Source organism: Engystomops pustulosus, chromosome 2 (assembly GCF_040894005.1).
Source record: "Engystomops pustulosus chromosome 2, aEngPut4.maternal, whole genome shotgun sequence".
Lineage (NCBI taxonomy): Eukaryota > Metazoa > Chordata > Amphibia > Anura > Leptodactylidae > Engystomops > Engystomops pustulosus.
The window spans coordinates 90,680,591-90,701,973 of NC_092412.1; the positions used below are offsets into that span (position 1 = coordinate 90,680,591).

A 21,383-nucleotide genomic window follows, 5' to 3' on the forward strand; every position below is an offset into this window, starting at 1 on the left:
TGATACATCCAGCCACTGAGTCTCCATCCCTTCCTCCTTTTCTACCTGTAGACTAAAGGAAAACAACTACGGGCAGTAACCACTTGATTTATGCGCTTTGTAAAATATAAGAAAAGAAGAAATTGCAAGCACATGCAACTCGTGCTTATCAAAAAGGCAATAGAATGACAACTAAATTAGGTATTCAGAGTAACCGATCTAATGGTAACAACAAATTATGAAGTGTGTGAAGAATCAAATATGTACAATAAAAAATGTTCTATTAAAAAAATAATTAGGAGCAAAAATCAAAGACAATCCTTTTTTACCTATAGTTATGGCAGATATCCAATAGATAATTAAGGCAGTTTACATAGAAGGGGGATGTCACAAATCATGACACAGTTAGCAATAGTACAACCACATTAAACAGGAATTATCATATACACACAATCCTAATTTGCAATTAGCTGCTCATTTCTTAGTGATGTGCAAATTTAATCAGGCATGGAAATTAGACAAAAAGGCAAAATGAGCATCGCATGGCAAATGTTATCATGGCTTAAGCACAGAAAATTACTACTTAAACATTCCATTGGCAAATTCCTCCATCAGCAGCTACAATCACCTAGACAATATTAAGATTTTAGGAAAAATAATTAATGAAAACATTTTTAAAAAATTCTATTATATAGAAGTGATTAAAGATGTCATGTAATTTTTATATGCGTCTATGAACAAAAATAAAAATGATTGAAATACACACAAAAAAAACTTCTTTTGTTTTGTTTGCTCCATGCACAAGCAGCCAAATCTTTGCTCTGTTCTTAGGGATCGCTACCCCAACTTTTTTTTTTGGGGGGGGGGGGGGCGGTCTTCCCCCTCATTTGTATTGGTTTTTGCCATGTTGCATGACCCTGTTATCTGCTAAATTGTGACTACTTCAGATTTCTGACTTTTATGTTGCATTATTATGTTAGTTTTGGGAAAAATGAAAAAAATTTATAAATATACAGTTGTATAAAAAAAAAAAATTCATGAACATAAATGCAGCAATACATCCATTCATTTCAATATCTGGGCCACAATCCACTCACCTTGACCACCCCATCAAAGCCAGGGATGGTGTTGACCTTTGCATTCTTGGCTAATAGCTTGCTTTCAATCTTGTCTCCCATAGCTTGAATTGCATGAGTGTCAGGTCCAATGAAGGTGACGTTATCTGCTGCCTGTGGAGACAATGAACGTTTTACTTTTACTTAAAAAAAACATATTAAGTGTTATCTCTGGTTTCACACTTCAGAGTAACCTTTAAAGAGCACGTGGAGAGTAATATAATTAAGGTTATACACTCAACAAACAAAATTGTGTAGCAATAGTCCAACCTGCCCATTCATTATATGCACAATTTGCCCAGTGCATGCAATGACATCCTTGCCGTCAGTGCTTCAATAGACACATCCAAGTCCTGTCAAGTACCTGTGATTTGTCATAAACAGATAAGGCAACCATTTGTAAATACTCTAGTAAAATGACAAATTACATCAGATATTGTACTATTTTCAATTGTTCTGAAATAGAGAGCACACAAGCTAGAAAAAAATATTTTACTTTTTTTTCCACCAGTAGTATCACAGTCTAGCAACTAAATAATACATACTGTATAATTATGTTAACTCATTGTTTTTTGTTTTATTGCACCATTAAAATGGCTTACGGTTTCTAAATATACTGAAGCTACATACATGAAAATATTTTCAATAATATCCAGTTATGATCTTTGTATCTGTCGAGTGGCAAAAGATCAATACATAGCATGCCCTGCTCTGAGGGGAGAATTACATAAAACTGCATCAGGTGTAAGTGATGCCTTATGAGTCATTCTTATTTTGCATGTCCACAGATCATTATACGTATTGTGTTCCGGTGTGTCAGAGGCCAAGCTGAGAGTCAGAGTTGTAAGAAAGGTTGTAGATACCAGGTGGTGCTTGGACTTTGGATGGGCCTCCTTTCAACTTCAAATATGTATCTTCAGGAAGAAGATGCCGTTTTGCAAATAATTGATAACTTATAATATACTTTATTAGCTCACATCTAACATAAGGGTTTTCAACCTTTTCGTTAGTGAAAGGAAGCTCTTGGAAAACGGTCTCCTCCTAGCACTCACAATGTTCTGGAAAAGTTTATAAAAATTACAAGCAATTTTGTAAGATGTTGTAAGTGAGAGTTAAACTCAGAAGCAGTAACATGATGTGACATGCCAAAAGTGCACCAAATGCCATCCAAATTGCCTACAATATCTCTAGGCATATAGAAGCCATTTGAGTGCCAAGGTAACTTGTAACACAGAGGGCATTTTCTGCTGTATCAGAGAGGAGCTTTCTATCCACAAAGAAATGGCTGCACAAAACCCATGTAAAGGTCAGCTCACACTTTGGTTGTTTCATTAGCTTTTTACATTAGCTATTGTGAGCCAACACAGGATGCAGATCAGATATAATGGCTAGACTTGCACCTTTTCTATGCATTCATCAACTCCTGGTTTGGGTTAACAATAACCGATACAAAAACTGATCAACTGGTTCTAAAATGTCAACATTGACACAAGTAGATTATGGGCGCATTTCTCCTCAAGTACTGCAAATGCAGTACAAGAATAATAGTTTAATAGTGTTCCAATGATGCCTTTATTTACATTGTTGCTGCTACCATTTGTGTACAATAGCCAATTCCTCTTCTTGCATTCTGAATATAAGTCAATGAGGCAGGGGTGCTCTGGCAAATAGTTAAGCTGCCCATCCTCCCATTGGCAGTTCACACTCCTAACCCAGTATCCTTTCCTGAAACATCAACATCCTCTTTGGAGTTCATGTGCATGGACAGTGGCGCCTGTGAACTCAGCACCGGTCCTGTACATCCCTGGATGGTGCCTGCTTCATGGGCACCACACATGAACCAGTCCCTTTAACTCTCTACTGTGATGCACTGAGGTGGCGCATGCACTGTACAATCGTGAAGCCAATATGCTTATGGGTAATGAGTGACAGGTTAATTCCATATGTGTATAGTAAGAGACCTTTCACTCGCCCTGGGCTGGGAGGGTGCAATTTTTTATGCAACCAAAAAAACTTGTCTCAGCTCTGGTTTCCTTTTAGTTTTGGTACAGACCCCAGAGAGGGACTAATGAAACCAGAAGAAAAAAAAAAAGGAAAAATACTTGAGAAAAGTAAAAAAATTTTGCAAAATAAAAATATGTTCTAAAAAGAATATTGGTTAATCTCATGTACGTAACAACTTGATGGGCATCATGATATTTAGATCCTTTAATGTTTTTGCATTTTTGTATTTCGTAATTTTGTAATTCTCACAGTCCAGAAGCCATAACTTTTTATTATGTTGGTTTACAAAGATGTACAGTACAACCTATACTTAACATTGCATGCAATGTACCAGAAAAGTGGAGGATTGGATAGAAGGGGAAAAAACAGACATCACCTGCACTATTCATTTCCGCAATTAGATAATAGCTTTAAAGTTTTAGTTATGCTTTAACAATATCTGTAAAGGCTTATTGGTCATGCATTGAAAGGCAAGTTGAAAAATGTTGACATTGTAAAATAAACCCAATGTGGCCTTAACCAACATATCTAATTCCATAGAGTATTTAATCTTGTATAATGACCATGGAGAAACAGGATAAAGAGCGTGTTTGGGATCCAGGGGTCTAACTGTATTGCAGGATTCAGTTACTTTTTTGCCTCAAGACAACTTTTACAAGGGTAAGATCACCATCATATACCAGCAATTGACATGTTTGACCTTTATAAAATATGTTTACAGTAGTACTCAAGCCTTTACCTACAAGCAGTATCTGCCTACAAAGATCCTTATCACTTGTGGAAACAGTTAAAAGCATGATAATCTTGTTGTAGGACACACTTTACTGCTCTTATTATCAACAAGGCTCAGGAGTGACAAAACTCATGTTACACAAAACAAAACACTGTTTCATTTCCACTTATGACTGTAACTTGTTTTCAGCCCTTAAATGGGGTTGTCCACTTTAAGGCCATTAAAGCAAATCATTAATATTGTTATTTAATTTTTTTATTAAATTTTACAATACAATTTCCATTTCAATTCCTTACTTTTTTAAATCTCTGCTTAATCTCTATTTATAGGCAGCTTCTAGGTTTACTTCCTGTAGTTAAACACTGGTCCATGGTCATGTGATGTCACACAGATGCACGGTTTGCTAGTACCACACAGCTTTGATTACACAGTGTTATAACAAGCTGTACACCTGTGTGACATCACATGACCATGGACCGGTGTTTATCTACAGGAAGTAAACAATGAAGTTTCCAGTTGCATGACAACAAGCAGATAACATCTTGGTAACCATGAAGAATTAATACAGAAAGTGTAATGGAAACTATGCAGCAATTATTTACTGGAGTGTGCTTAAAGTGGACAACTCCCTTAAGTCACAATGATTTCCCCATAAAATTTCAGACAATATGATTCATGAATATTTCAAGGGAACAATAAAACCAATATAACATGAGTGAAGTCTATATTAAACATAAATATCATTTATTTGGTATTTGTTAAAACAGAAAAAAGAAAACAAAAATCGGAAAATAGAATAGTGTTCAGCATTTTTAGTACATGAAATAAACCGAAAGTAGAAAAATGTAAAAAGAACTGTTGGCATTTGCCATGTAACGATCCTTCCCAACCTGGTCAGCTTGTCGCTTGTCAGTTTACATCTTCATCAGTCATTCTTTGTTTTTTCTTGTTTTATCATAGAACATTAATCTTACTATTTTTAAAACTACAAAATTTGTTATCACAGACCGTAAAAATAAAAACTACAAGATTTATTCCTTATCCTAATCAATAAACGTTTAAAATGAAGTTAGAGAGCATGTCAAGCAAAATAAAATGTTACCTATTCCCTGCTGCTATATCACTGATACTCTTGGTGCCTTCCATTTTTAGTTTAGTGGTCTCTCCCAGAGTTTCCTGGTTGTTGAGGAACTAGCTGGAAGTCGAGTTCAGCAGCGCTTGGTATTGGAGTTGCAGCAGGACAATGGTAACTATTATTTTTCTTGCCTATAGTCTAATAGTATAAAGGACATCTTCAAAAACTGCACACAACTAGTCTTTTCTATGAACAATTTATTCATTTTTGCCTGCCTGGTGAATATAGAATACCACCCAATTTCGGGAGCACAAGCAACAAATCAATAGCAATTTTACCGCTTCCCGCCAATGCCCTGTTACGGTTTGCGTTTCCATTTTTTTTTGCTCCCCTCCTTTAAAAAAATCCATAACATTTTTATTTTTCCATGTACAGAGCTTTATGAGTGTTTTTTTTCCCAAGGTTACAAATTATACCTCCTGGTGTACTGGAAAGAAGGGAAACGTGGTGAAATTTACAAACAAAAATTTTTAAAAACACCCATTTGCAGTTTCTTGTGGGCACTGTTTTCATAGCTTTTATTGTGTGCTCTAAATGAGACAACCCCTTTATTCTTTGGGGCAGTATGATCACAGGGATACCAAATTTATGTAGGTTTAATAGGTTTTAAAATATATACTTTTTAAATTAAAACCTTTTGAAGAAAAAAAAATTGTGTTTTGCAATATTCCGAGAGTAATTACTTTTCCCCACTTTGGTGTACAACGGAGTATTTCTTTGTAGGATGCGATGTTTTGATTGCTAACATTTTTGGACTGTGTGACCTTTTGATAGCTTTTTATTTCAAAATGGTGCAAAATTGAGAAAAGTGTCAAATCTAACATTTAGGGGCTATTTTACGTTCCGGTGTTCACCACCAGGAATATATTTTGATATATCAGTACTTTTGGAAAGTGGCACTGCCTAACAGGTTTATGATCTTTTTTGGTCTACCGTATATACTCGAGTATAAGCCAACTCCAATATAAGCTGAGGCTCCTAATTTTACCACAAAAAAAAAAAAAATGGGAAAACCTACTGACTTGAGTATAAGGCTAGCGTGGGAAACACATAACCAATGTTATTCAGCCCCCTGCCTCTAGTATATGGCCAGCCCCTTGCCTTCCTGTATATAGCTAGCCAGCCAGCCTGCCCCCCAGTATATAGCCAGCCTGCCTGTCCCAGTATATAGCCAGCCAGCCTGCCCTTCCCAGTATATAGCCAGCCTGCCCTTCCCAGTATATAGCCAGCCAGCCTGCCCCCCCAGTATATAGCCAGCCAGCCTGCCCCCCAGTAGAAAACCAGCCTGCCCCCCCCCCAGTATATAGCCAGCCAGCCTGCCCCCCCAGTATATAGCCAGCCAGCCTGCCCCCACAGTATATAGCCAGCCAGCCTGCCCCCACCAAGTATATAGCCAGCCAGCCTACCCCCACCAAGTATATAGCCAGCCAGCCTACCCCCACCAAGTATATAGTCAGCCAGCCTACCCCCACCAAGTATATAGTCAGCCAGCCTACCCCCCAGTATATAGCCAGCCAGCCTGCCCCCCCCCCAATATAAAGCCATGTCCCTGCCCTAAGTATATAGCAAGCCCTCAGTATAGCCAGTCAGTCCCTGCCAAAGGTATTTAGCCAGCCAGTCCCAGTCCCCGGTATATAGCCAGCCAGTCCCAGGTATATAGTCAGCTAGTCCCCTGTATGTAGCCAGCCAGTCCCCTGTATGTAGCCAGCAAGCCCTGTATAACTATTTAGTACATGTTTGAGAAGAAAATTTCAAAACAGTATTCACTATTTTAGTTAATCTAAGTTAAAAATTAATATTTAAAATGAATTTATATTTGAGTTTTCGATACATATATTCTATTCAATTTTTTAAAGCTAAAATTCCTGTCCTGTCATCAGGCTTGACTTCAAAAACTACAGGAAAAAGGCTTGAATGTGTAATTGTACCCACAAAAGTTTATAACTCATACTCTCCACAACAATAATAATTTTTAATCAATATGCCAATTATCATTTGGTTTCCATCATTAAATATATTCATTTTGTGCTAATAAAAGTCAATAACACTGAAAGGTCTGATTTGTATTAAATCTAACAAGAATTCCAGGATTAACAGGCAAAGAAATTAAATGCTGTGATCCAATTAATTATACATTCATTAGGCAAGGCATTCTGAGCGTCAGCCACAGCCACTTATTCTGGAGATATTATACATAAGATAAATGGCCATTTCTATTCCTTACATCATATTCTGCAATAAACACATATCAGGTATTGGACATAGAATGTATTTGATAATGCACAGCCTGCACAAGAATACAAAGGACACGTCTATTAGCATTAAAATTCAATCAGCAGGTTAAAACTAATATTTTTTAATCTTGTGTATAAACAGGGTGCTTCATTTCTTTGATTCCAGAGAGGAGTATCTGCCTAAACAAAACCTCCCAATGTTAAATGGTGAAAACAAACACAGCTAGACAAGACCAGAAGCTGCAACTGCATTGTGGGAATTACTTTTTAATAGTTCCGAGATAAAGAGCAAAGCAAACAAATGAAAATGGATGCAATTTCCCTGGATGTTGTCCAAGCTGCTCCTATTTTACTTGATGGCACTAAAAGCTGCTTTGGCTTTTTACATAAGAAAAGGAACCTGTGGAACTAATCCCAGTAACTTCTTATGTTTTCCTGCATAACACCTCCAGGCTATACAAGAGACAAAATGCCTCATTTACATCCCTAAACATTAGAATCCAAGAAAGGACCCTTTAACCTTCATTCTCTTCTGGACATGTAGATGTTATAACATTTGCAGCTGAAACAGCCAGCTCAGGTTTACGTTAACTTGGCCTTTTAGCACATGGGCCAGTACAAAGAGAAGACAATTCAAAGCCTTCATGGTCCAACCTCCTCCTCCATTACATGTATCCAGGGTCTGGAAATGACTATTGCTGCTGAATAAATGCAGATAAAATGAAGGTAACTGGCATCTGTAAAGGATGTGAACAAACCCTGGCAAGAACTGCAGGATCTGGGCCATGTTTGTCTTTCCTGGCTTTAGGGGGTATTAGTTTACTTTTTCTTTTAGAATGAAATGCAAGGCCCGGTTCACACTAGCATTTTAGTAGTAAATCTGATGGCAGATTCCTCTTGCCTATAACCTAATATGTAATTTAATAACCCTGGAACCTAACATAACTTGTTACAAAACTTTATGTTAGTAATCTGCAAGAGGCTACTGGGGCGGGTACCAACCTATTTTCCCCAATGCCTCACCAGGTTAGTACATGCCCCAGTAGCCTCTGCAGTTAACTTTAGTTAAGTAATATGTACATTTTTAACAAGTTAGGTTCCAGGATTGTTAAATTACAGATTAGGGCAAAGGCATACAGGAGGAATCTACCATGAGATCTACTTCTGATAGATTCTTCATGGTAGGTGGTTGAACACATCGGTTAAAAATCCCATTAACACATGTTAATGCATGCAATTTTTTAAAGGAAAAAAAGTACGGTGGCTGTAGAACTTTTTTCGTTGGTAAAAAAAAAAAAAAGGCATGCATAACATATGTTATATTTGAAGTCAATAGGAGACAGATAGTTACAAAAAGTTTCAGTCCCTAGGTTATGTACTAAATAGGTTACTTTGGTTTCTTCTTAAGTTGAATTGTATGTAAGCCGTAACTGCTATATAGCTCCAGACAAACAAAATTCATTGTCCCTGTGACAACTCGATTCTCATAGTTTTGTGCCGTCATGGGAATAAGGATTATCAATAAAATGTCATTACTGCTGATCATTGCAGCCTGGGACTAAAGTAAAGCATCCAGAGAACTTCACCGGAGGTCAAACTGAGCAGCCTGGCCCATCTGTAACCATGGTTCGTCTGTAAACTGGGTGTCCTTAAAGGGGTATTCCAGGAATAAGCATAATTCATATATATACAAGTGGGCACTCAAAATATAAGCTAATGTGTAATTAGTTATTTAAAATTTTGCTCCCCTTAGCAGAAAATGCTAGTGACATAGACTGAAATGAAGAATTAAAATGCTACTGGCCCTTTAATCAGTCCATTAATTTCCTCCGCGCGGTCCGTTGTGGAGAAGACACAGGACAGAAGATGGCTGCTGGTCACATGTCCTGCACCTGGCAGGTCATGTGATTATCACTATGTTTGGCTGTAGTCGGTTGGTTGCAGTGCATCCAGTATGGCCAGTGTTGTGGTAATGGCAGTTACACATCATTACTATGGTAACAGAGCAGGAAAACCTGTTAGATCATCACTGGGAGCAGAGCATAAGAGGAAGGAGGAGTTACTGAGAACTAAAGGATCATGGAACTTGTAGTTTCCGTTGGCGGCCATCTAAGTGACAACTCTACCTACTTTAGAGAGGCCATAAATGATGTAAATAATAAAATCAAATTATTTAAGCTCCGTTTTGTGACTAATGACATTGAGTATTGTTGTATTAATTTATTTATAACATCATGGGTTTTTGTGTCAGACGTTCATATTCCCGGAATACCCCTTTAAGTTAAGGACCACTTGTATCAGTTTTTGTTTTTTAGATAAAAAGAAAGATTTAGGTAGAGATAGTTAAACTATACACATATAGCTAAATAGATTATGTATTATAGATACATGTAGACGTTGGTGTGGGTTCTGTGTGGCAGGAACATCTGGGGATGTTAGCATACACTCTTATCTGAGAGATGGATAGTATCATAGTATATAAGGCCGGAAAAAAGACGCGAGTCCATCAAGTCTAACCTTTAAGAATTACATTTTTTTTTCCCCCACAACCCGTGATATTCTCCAGAAAGGCATCCAGGCCTCTCTTGAACATGTACATAGAGTCCGCCATAACAAGCTCCTGCGGCAGCTAGAAGAGACGGGTGATATAGATCGACTATTTGTCATAATAATTGTTAAAAACGGAAAGTAACTGACAAGTCTTGAGTCATGTTAAGTTTATCAACCATTTTTTAAATGGAGCTAAATAATGGAAATGCCCCACACTAATGTTACCTCAGACACACATTCCCATCATGTTCCTGTAGCAATACTGCAAAGAGAGATTTAAAAAAAAAAAAAAAGTTTTGCACACATTTTTTTGCACATATCCTTACTCAGCACAAGCTTTAGGAAAATTGTTTTTCTAATTAACAAACTCTCCAGCCACAGTGCAGAGTGATGTACATGATACAAGGAGTATCATCTTCACTGGAAAAGTACAACAACTAAAAGTGATCATGATCAATTCCATGGCACGGTGTGTGATCTGTGATCATGATTCAGTACTGTATAGGCAGTCTGCTCTCCCACCATTCCTTCTTACAGGGTTTATGTACCCGAATGCTTTCTGAGCCAACACCTATTCCTCCCAATATCCTATATGCTAAATATCAATAGGGGATATAAGTATTTTCACTAAAAGAGTAAAACCTGCATTCAGATTTCTACAGTAATGGCATATAGCTAAGGAAAACACCAGAGCATGCTGCTCAGGGGGCCACGGTCTTGCGCTGTGCAGTAATAGGGGTAGGATCACTATCCCACCCCCTTGAACAGACCTTCTGATGAAGGGTCCGGTGTCTCTGAACCTGGAAACGGGTGGGATCATTTTTAGGGAATAAAAGGGTCACCAAGTACCTACCAGGGACACTATTGGTACTGCCCTTGTAAGGGCGAGAGAGATCATTTCCAGGGTTAGAGTGGTATTGCATTAGGGTTCAATAGGTGCAGTGCTGGTATCGGATTCCTGACCTCTATTCCTGTACAGCTTCTTCTCACCATACACAAAAGGTGGGTTAGGGTATCTACAGACCAGTAAGACCACTCCAATTTTTTCTGCACCACAGTGATTCACCCTCCATATGGTCTCCCTTAGAGAAGTTTGGTTTCATACGTATATGACACTAAGATTTTTCTTGGTATCCTTGTGACATGCTTTTTAATGTATTAATAAAAAATTCACTTTTAATTAATTATTTCCACCCTTTTTGTTTTTAATCTTACTGGCGGAATTTTTATGTGTTTTATGTGTCAGTTTAGAGGTAGTGCAACAATCAGTAAGCCACATTGAAAATGTTGTACTTCCAACATCCCTGAAAATGTTGATATGGATGACACATGCTACTTTACACTGGGTAAAAAACTAAAAGAACGAAAAAGGTTTGACTAGAAATACCTCACTTACCAGTGACTTATTACTGGTTGTTTATTACAGAGTCCATTTATCCCGTACGGACAGGTAAGAGGAGCAAGCTATAAACTGAAAACGGAGTGGAGACCTAGTCAGTTGGATTCTTTGAGAACAGCATTTTTTGGGCATTATTGGCTACTAGGAAAGATACATTTTACACAGTTTGTCATGAAATGCTTAATGGGTTTGCTGTCATTTTAAATTACACGTAGATGGGGACATCAGGGATTCCCGACTAGTGCCAATGCACCACAACTACAACTGGGACAAAGAAAGTATGTGGGTCTTCTAGAACTGAAGTGAATGAAAGATATGCCTGCAGTTCTGCTGCCTGGTGCTGTCAGATTGGCAAACGTGCTGGCTGTCAGCACCACAACCATTAATGACCTTTTCAAAACCAAAAAGATTTTTTTTCTTTTCACCATCATAGCCACAAGAGGGATTATTTTGTGTGGGTTGAGTTGAATTTTTTTTTTTTTTTTTTTTTTTATTAAAAAGGCACCAATTTGGGGTTCATAGAATTTATTGACAAACTTCTTAAAGCCACTTCTTTTTAGGGCTAATTAGGAAAACAGTATAATTCAGATTTTTTCCTGTAATAAAAGCAATATAAATAACATGGCAACTTTATTCTATAGGTCAGAACAATTCTAAAGTCAACTAATTTGCAGTTGTGCCCATGTCCCACAAGCGAATTTGGTCCAGGAAATTTTAACTTGTGGGATTTCAAAAAAAGTTCATCAATTAGAGGTTTGTTCCGGGAAATTCCACAAGCGCACGAAAATAGGATTTTTATCAGCAACTCACATTGATGACCATATCTTTCACTGAACAGACACTGGAGGAGATTTATTATGCATTCTCTGCCAGTTTTCTGGCAGTAAAGAAGCTTAAGTCTCCAGTCCCCTGCCAGTACGGGCTGTTACCGGCCTTTCACACCACTTTGGGCGTGTTGGGGAATGGGATGTGCGGGGTGACGCAAACGTCCCGGAACGCCACATTTACTATAGTCTCTGCCGGAAAAACAGTGGAGACAATAGGAGAAATCTCTGTCGGAGCCTGGTAATAGATCCAGAACGCCAGGGGGAGTTTAAAGACCGGAGTTTAAAACATATTACAAACATATTAATACATATTACAAAAGTGAAAGAGAAGTCAACTGGCAGACAAGGTTATAGGTTTATGGTAGAATGTTCTATCCACAACATATTTATGAGCAAGCAGTAATTTTAGAAGGATCGCTTCATTTAAAAAGCAGATGGTTATGAACAGCATTTCAACATGTAGGGTCTTCTGATCCAACTTACAGTACATGTTCTTATGAACCCTAGATCATTTACAGCCAAAATCTGGAAGTAATAGGTTTAATCAGAACATTGACATAATATCTAAAGCTAGATGTACTCCCCAGTGAAAATTAAAAACAGATGTAGGGAAGCATCTTAAATTACAAGATACAGAGTTTCTGTATCCAATTTAAGAACAAATAATAAATGGGGAAATGGGGAATATTACCAAACTATAAAACTAATTTTAGAGATATTACCCAATATGCATTATGTAAATTTTAAATATCTAAAATATATAGTTAAAGGGTTTTTCTAGTACCATATTTTTCGGACTATAAGGCGCACCAGATTATAAGGCGCACCTTATTATAAGGATGAATGACCAGCAGGTGGCAGACCTGTGCACTGTTCAAGGCAGCTGTTGTCTGTAAGTACCGTTCATATATAAGGCGCACTGGACTATAAGGCGCACCTTTGATTTCTTTGTAAACATTTTTTATTTACCATATTTTTTTGGAGTATAAGGCGCAAAAATCACACAGTCAACTTGGGACTGGTACCATAATAAAATTTAACTTAACGCTTCAGTAGCATTGCTTTCAGTCCACCAAAGCAGTCCAGTAGCACTTTCTTGGCACCAAATGAAACAGTAATAATACTAAAAGTTATTATTCTTAAGATAACCCATAATTTACCTATTTATGTCATAACTCATTTTATGCATGTGAGACAAGGAGCAGTTATTCTTTCACAAGTTTGTGAAATATAATTAAATCTCAATAAATTTCATCAAGGAACTTTCATAGAATGCCAAACAGACTTCTGGTGGGTCAATAACTGAAAGAAAACGTTAGACCGTTTGACAATTTTCCAATATACTTTCTCAATTTTTCAGAAATCTGTCCATGTTGCACAAGCTCTAATTACTCTCTACGATGATAATGTCTTGTGCACCTGCGTGTCCATCACAAGACCATAGAAAGATTTCTATTCACTGGAAGTAACAGGGCCAGAGCCCATACTGGGCGTACCTGGGTAAGTGCCAGGGCCCAGAGCTGCTGGGGGGGCCCACATAAGGCTCTACATAAGGAATCCAAGGGGTTGAGGGCTGTATCTAATGAATCCATAGGGTGTGAGGGGGTCTTTTAATGCTGCCATGTGAGTTTAGTGCAAAGGGGTCTATTGAGGCTCTGTCACCCAGGGGCTGACCCAGTGAAGTAAACAGAACCTTCCTATAGAATGACAGCAAGCAAAGATCTAGCAAACCATCCGGAATTGATACAGAAAGTATATTGGAAAAATGTATAACTTTTCCTTACACAAACAATATCAATTAATTGCTGAAAGTGGACAGCCCCATTAAGTAAGCTATGGATGATCTTTTGAAGATTTTACAAATACCTTGGTAAACTTTGCTATGAGTGGGTAACCCCTTTAATCTAAAGTTCTAAAAAACTAGCCTTCAAGCTGAGTACCAAACATATAAATGTTGCCTGCATATTGGCAAAAATCTCATCTGCAAATGAGCTGCAAGTGGTGGGGAAGGGATCTGTTATTCTCTGTGCTGCCAGAGTCCGGAGGGGCTCTAATGACATCCATCAGAACACTTGCAGATCATTCAAAGATAATAGTATAATCCAGCTCACCCATGTATCTTGGTATATAATCAACTACACTCCTTACAAGGTGCACAAACCAATCAGAGGCCCTCGGACAAGCCCAAAATAAAAGCAAAATGCTCTGGCCCAAATCATATGTGACAAGGAGAATATCAATGTAACTCTTCTTTATTGTAAATAAAAAATTCATGCAGCAAATTGATACAGTGCCAAGGCTGAGCCCTCTCCGTACAAGGTGGGTGTTTGCTGCATATTGCAGCAAACACCCACCGGTAACACCCGCAGTTGGTGCTTGCACCAATCACAGGTGTTAAACATGTAAATGCCTGCAGCATGAGCCGCCATATTAGATTTGATTGCCACCCCCTGTGAGGGGCGGCAATCTGTTACTATGACATCCTGGTGCCTATACTAGACTCCCAGGCCTGTCATGCTGCCGGAGGCAGACACTTAGAGATCAGTAGCTAAAAGTTCAAATCATCTTCCTTTCCCTCAAACGGCTATAAGAATAAATAAACAGTAAAGATAATAAACATTTTAGGTATCGCTGCGTCCAAAAATATCTGATCAAAATATATCAACGGAGATTCCCAGCGTTTAACTTCGTAACGGAAAATAGCGCCCATAAATGTCCGAAATGCTACTCTTTAGCCATTTTGCACCACATACAAAATATTTTATAAACAGTGATTAAAAGGTCCTGCAGTCCACAAAATGGTGGAAGATGGCAAAATGAAGAATCTTTCTGTACAAGAGGTTTTGTACAAAAGGTCTAAATGTATTAAAACCAGAGGTCGCACTAACATTTTTCCAGAAGGGTAAAAATACTCCTCTCACCATTTTTGAGGAGTATTTTTACCCGAGGAGGAGTATGAAAATTTCGGTAATACACATAGCACACTCACAACTCACAGCACACACTCACGGCACACAACACAACACCGCACACACTCCCCACTCACAGCAGAGCACACACTCACACTGCACACACTACAACACCGCACACAACACACTCTGCACACACTCACAACACACACTACACTCACCCGGCACTGCTCTTAGGCCCCGTCGATCACAAACGCAGGCAGCTGCGGGCAGGTAGAGATGGAGCAGGACGGGGAGCAGCAGCTTCGTGGCCCACATGCAGTGGCGTAACTAGAAGAGGCTGGGCCCCATGACAAACTTCTGCATGGGGCCCAGCCTCTTCTAGTTACGCCACTGCATGTGGGCCACGAAGCTGCTGCTCCCCGTCCTTCTCCATCTCTACCTGCCCGCAGCTGCCTGCGTTTGTGATCGACGGGGCCTAAGAGCAGTGCCGGGTGAGTGTAGTGTGTGCTGTGCTGTGAGTGTGTGTTGTGAGTGGAGTGTGTGCAGTGCTGTGACGTGTGCGCTGTGACAGCGGGCACACGGGACAGGAGGAGGGGATGAGCAATGCTAACCCCCTCATACAGCATGTACACACATACAGTATATACAGACACGCTGCATACACAAAACAAATACGCATGCGTACAGCATAAACACACACAGCATATTCATACACTCACAGTGCACACACACCCGCACACGCCATACACTCACACAGCATATTCATACACTCACAGTGCACACACACACCCGCACACGCCATACTCGCACAGCATATTCATACACACACCATACACTCACACGGCATATTCATACACTCACAGTGCACACACACCCACACACGCCATACACTCACACAGCATATTCATACACTCACAGTGCACACACACACCCGCACACGCCATACACTCACACAGCATATTCATACACTCACAGTGCACACACACCCGCACACGCCATACACTCACACAGCATATTCATACACTCACAGTGCACACACACACCCGCACACGCCATACACTCACACAGCATATTCATACACACACCATACACATACACTCACAGTGCACACACACATACACTCACACAGCATATTCATACACACAAAATACACATACACTCACAGTGCACACACACCATACACTCACACAGCATATTCATACACTCACAGTGCACACACACCATACACTCACAGTGCAACTGCACATACCATGCACAAACAGCCCATACTCTCACACAGCACATACACTCACAGGGTGCACACACACCATATACACAACACAGCACACACACACACCACAGCACACATACAGACACAACACAGCACACATACAGACACAACACAGCACACATACACACAGCACATACATAGAGGGACTTACAGTCGGCTGTCTGTCGCATTGGGGCGCAGGAGCCGGGAAGCAGAGAAGCCGAGGGGAGCGGAGGAGCCAAGCAGCGGACGAAGGGGGAGGGGGTCAGGGGATAGGGGATAGCGGAGAGCGGGGGAAAGAGCGGCATCGGTGACAGCCCCGCCCCCCCTTCTGATGGGCCTGGTCTCGCGGACGGTACGCCACTGCCCACATGTCTCCCCTGGGGCGGGTGCTCTCACTCCGGCCCGCCCCCAGTCACGTGTCCCGCTGAACGGCCCGGCGCGCGCTGCGATCGCGCTACTGACATTTTCCTCTTTTGCAGCGCGCGCCGGGCCGTTCTGCCTGCGCGCTACAGGGAATAATTGCCAAGCGTAACTTTACGCATGGCAATTATTTTGGGGGGTAATGGCGCCTCATCACGCGTCTATGACGCGTGGTGAGGCGTTAATGCGACCTCTGATTAAAACACAAAAAAAAGCTATATAAATTTAGTATCCCCGTGATTGTAGCAGCCCAAAGAATAGACACGTAATTTGGGGCACACAGTAAAAGACTTAAAAACCAAGCCCACAAAAAATGTTGCAAATGCGTTTTTCTACCAATTTGACAGCATTTGGAATTTTTTTCCGCTCCCCAGTACATGACATGGAATATTAAATATCGTCACTATGAAGTGCAATATGTTACACAGAAAGCAAGCCATCACAAGCTCTTTACATGGAAAAATAAAAAAGTTAGATTTTAAAGGTGGGAAGTAAAAAATGGAAAAGCAAAAACTAAAAAGGGCCTGGTCGTTAAGAGGTTAAAGCAAAGTAGTATAATATTCTTGAACAGCCTAGTCACCTAATTTCAACCCAATAGAGTGTGCATTTCACTTGTTAAAGACTAAGCTTCAGAAAGAAAAGGTCCACAAGCAAACAGCAACTGACAAGGAAAAAACACAGCATCTAGTGATGTCCATGAGTTCCAACATAAATATTTTATTGGATTTTTCAACAAAATAAAATACAAACGAGTGGGAGCAGCAAAGTTCGTATATAATACTGTAACACGAAAGCAAATACAGGGTTATAAAACCTGGAAACAACAAATAAAAAATATACATATTTAACCAACTTTGGTCAGACACTCTCCTTGATATTATTATGAATGAAGTTCCTTGGCCTAGACTTGGCGATTTACCCAGAAAGCCCTTTAGGCTCATACAAGCCAAATAACCATCAAACCGACTGACTTGAGGACTCCACAGAGGGGTAAACTTCAACTGTGTTGAGTAATGAAAACACCGAAGCCCACAGTGGGACCAAAGCCTTACATGACCACCATATATGGACCAATGACACAATTTATGAGTTACACCTCCAGTACCATTTAGAGGAGTCTGAATAGATTTTGGATAGCCTGTAAGGAGTGAGATACCACCTCTACAGAAGCTTACGGGAGGATTCTAAATGGTTTATAGATCTAGACACCTTAAAGCTTATAGAGAAGGCCTCAAGCCACTGCCTATAAGTAGCTGCAATTCACTTTCCCATTTCTCTCTAGGTAAGAAAGTGCTGGACGCAGGAGGTTTTATGATAGCAGCATAAGCTGTGGGGATACCCCTTTTTCTCTACCTCTTGAGCAAGCTCTGGGAAGGTAAGGGGTGTTAGGTTCTCGAATAAGTCATTCACCCGTGTAATTTCCTTCCTTACCCACAGATCAATTTGAAAACCCGGAATCACATATTGCATGTGGGAAAAGGGTTTATCTTGTACATTAAGAGGAAACCTATCCAGGCGGTTAAGTGTATTTTTAAAGATTTTCAAAGCAGTTATCGTAGGTTGGGTTAGCATTTTTGGCATTTGTGCAGATAAATAAGCATAACATTGCTTGAAGTGATGAAGACCCTGCTATGTTTCTTTCAATGTTCACCCACAGTTTGTCCTGATCGTCCAACCACCAATTTTTAAGTTAGTCAGCTATGACCGCTTGATAGTAGGCTTCTACTAATGGACAACCCAAGCCACCTTCTGATACAGGATTAGCGTTTTTAATGGAGCCCTCGCCTTTTGGCCTTTCCAAAAAAATGTGGATGTCCACGAGTTCAAGACATTAGGCAGTCATTACCAATAAAGGGTCTTCAACAAAAGTATTAGAAAAGCAATTCTTTGTCTACTTTTGAGCTACAGAAATGAAGGGTTTGTGTTTAAAAAAAATTCTTTGGTTATTCACATTTTTATGCAATCATTTTGTTCAGCCCTCTGAACTAAAGCAGAAAGTCAGGATTGTTTTGTTCAAAATTCAATGTAGTAATGTACAGAACCAAAATCAAGAAGGTGGGAAAATTATCAGAACAGACTAAAATGATCCTACTGTAAAAAAGCAAAAAAAAAAAACCCCAACCCCGCTAAACTAGTGCTTAATGCATCTGCAAGAATATAAAGGTCCACTTACTATTACTTGAGCTTAGGTGAAAAATATTCATTAAATTATAACAAGCAATTGGGCACATTTTCTCTCTTTAATATGACAGATGAAGGTAATTGCTGACTGGAGGCTGTGGATCACGACAAATATTGCACTTTGCAGTACTAGCGAGGCAGTAATGTATCAATAGAAACCACACCAATAGTCCATGTTCCTAGCATTTATCTCCATCAAATTTAACTCATTCACCTCCACAAAGAAGGGAAATGTCAATTAGGAGTCATTGCCCTGAGGATTTTTTTTTTGGATGGAGGAAACAAGGCAGATAACAAAAGTTGTTTTGAAAAAGCTTCTTTCGCTTGGCATGGCTTTACTTTTCTAAAAGCCCAGAAACAAAGAAAAACTAACAATAACATAAAGAAGTACTATCCTCAAAAGTGCCATAATGCTTTCTAGCTAGGTGAGTAATAACAGGGCACAAGGTAATGGCCAACACACTGTAACTGGACCTTCCATGTAATGGAGGAAGTTTCCTACTGTTTCCCTGTTTGCGCCACAGCAGTGGACTGTTGTGTTGTAGAGATTAACAGCATTCATATATAGTTGCTCAACAGGGGGAATGTCCACATTCAGTGTGTAGCAGCTTTACGAGGATGGTGGTTATTGCCTGCTCTGTGCAGCTACCATTCACCCAGCCATTCTTCCCATTCTTTCGTGCACAATAAGAAAAGAGGTGGTGTACGGGAAATACTCTTTACAGGACTGCTTAAAACATACTGTAAAAAGAGATAACAGTAATTGCAAGGCTGTCTATTCTGCTGTAAAAACTGGTTAAGTTCTTCAACAAATTGCTATGACTACTAGAGTCAGTGGTATGCAAATTGAATCAATATCATTTATTATGTTAACACAACACAATTATTTTAGCCATCTACAAGACTATGCATTCATGGGTTTTAGAAATATTCCCATTTTTTTTTCTCTTCATTTCACAGGGTGCATGAATGAGCTCCGACATACCTAAAACTCCATCACAATCTTTTAAATGGATCGTGTTGTATAGCTGAATTGCCTAAAATGAGTCCCTCAGACTCATTTGAATCATTAAAAAAAAACAGGGCACAAGAAGCTAAAAGAAGAGTGGATCCTGCCAGAGGGGTGCACATCAGTATGTCAGTGTGCTTGGTTTACAATCCTTCATCCTGGTGGTGGATGTGCTTTAACTTGAAGGAAATTAAAACCTTATTAAAGGTTAATGTTAAATAAATTAAGAAAACCACTAAAGTTATTACTAATTCATTACATAACATTTCTGTGTTACCATAATATCAGGTTCCATGAAAAGACAAGAAGATCCTGCATTCAAGACTTTATTGCCCCAACAAAATAATGTTTTTGGCTCCATTAATGCCCCAGATTTTGAACACACTGCCAGCAATTGCACATATTTCCCTCTTTAACCACCTCCATGCTAATTGGGCATGGTTGGGAATAAAAGGGGGTGTGCCCTGTAACAGTGTGGGCAAGGGCAGGGTGCTTCTGCAAAATCCTTGGCTAATTACAGGTGTACTTATGTACGTGTGCCATTATTTTTCTAGATTTTTATGCTTCTGTGCACTGCTAACAGTGGCGTCGGTTATAAAGCACTCATGCACAATGCCGGATCTGGACGCACAAGTCGCCCACCTACTATACTTGGGTGCAACAAAAATATAAAATCATGAATTTAGAAACCTCAACCTCTCTGTTTTTACCCACAGTTTTTCCCTAATATCAGAAAGAATTGCATGTGACACAAATGCAGAATAGAATGTTTAGACATCTCAAATAAGTGTATTGCAAAAAATTACCAGCTACTTAAAAACAAGTAAACAAGAAAATTAAAAGGCCTTTATAATTTCCTTATTTTAGAACTGAGCAAGGAGGAGTTTAGCAGCTACCATGAACTGTAGAAGCCCACTTACAATGTCTAAAAACCATTTAAAGCTGCCAGTAGGGGGTAAATTGAAGCCTCATGCATTAGGAAGCTAATAATTTTTAAAAATGTTCAAGGCGATGAACCCTGAAGATAGCAGGCACTGAAATGACTATAAAAAAGGGTTTTGTGGAGCTTAACTTTCAACACAAATAATGCTCTGCAACAAACACAGCAGTGAAACGAGTGTAACATTATACAACAGAACTGCACATTTGTGTTTATTGTAACTTACATTATTATAGATATATATACATGGTAGAGTATGTGTGTATATAATACCCACACATACATTGATATTACATTAATTGTACTCCTGAGGGAAAGGCCTCAATAAAACAAAAGCTGTAGGGCAGGGACACGCAGTCTGCCATGAACACGTTGCTGCTGCTACCAGCACTCCCAGCCTTACTGGACAGAAACACTGCAAATCGCTAGGAAAGCTCTAATTGCTTAACAGAGAATGATGTGATGCTCATGAAGAGATTTCCCTTACTATGTGGAGGTTAGGAGAACAGACAGTAAGGCCTTGTTTACATCTCTGTTAGGCCTTCAGCCAATTGTCAAAAAAACAAAACAAAACAGGAGTTTCTGAAAACACAGAACAGGAACCGGTTCTGTGTGTTCAACCACTCCTTGTTTTGGCTCACAATAAATGATGCAAACACTGACGGTTATCTCCGGCATTGCACACCACTCTCT

General features: G+C 39.4%; 1 protein-coding gene and 1 long non-coding RNA gene across 3 annotated transcripts in view; one reads left to right on the top strand and one right to left on the bottom strand.

Moving 5' to 3' along the window:
• PCCA (propionyl-CoA carboxylase subunit alpha) overlaps nucleotides 1–21,383 on the bottom strand; it is a 261,842-nt gene that overhangs the window by 180,750 nt on the left and 59,709 nt on the right. The window contains exon 7 of the mRNA XM_072135508.1: nucleotides 1,077–1,208. Within this exon, the coding sequence (XP_071991609.1) occupies nucleotides 1,077–1,208 (132 nt within the window). The remainder of the gene's footprint in view (nucleotides 1–1,076; nucleotides 1,209–21,383) is intronic.
• On the top strand, nucleotides 4,327–8,027 carry LOC140116558 (uncharacterized). Of its 2 annotated transcripts, none has more exons than XR_011852816.1 (3): nucleotides 4,327–4,404; nucleotides 4,984–5,077; nucleotides 7,343–8,027. It is a non-coding gene; the product is annotated as an uncharacterized lncRNA (long non-coding RNA). The 2 variants fall into 2 exon arrangements; XR_011852817.1 differs by having other exon boundaries at nucleotides 7,367–8,027.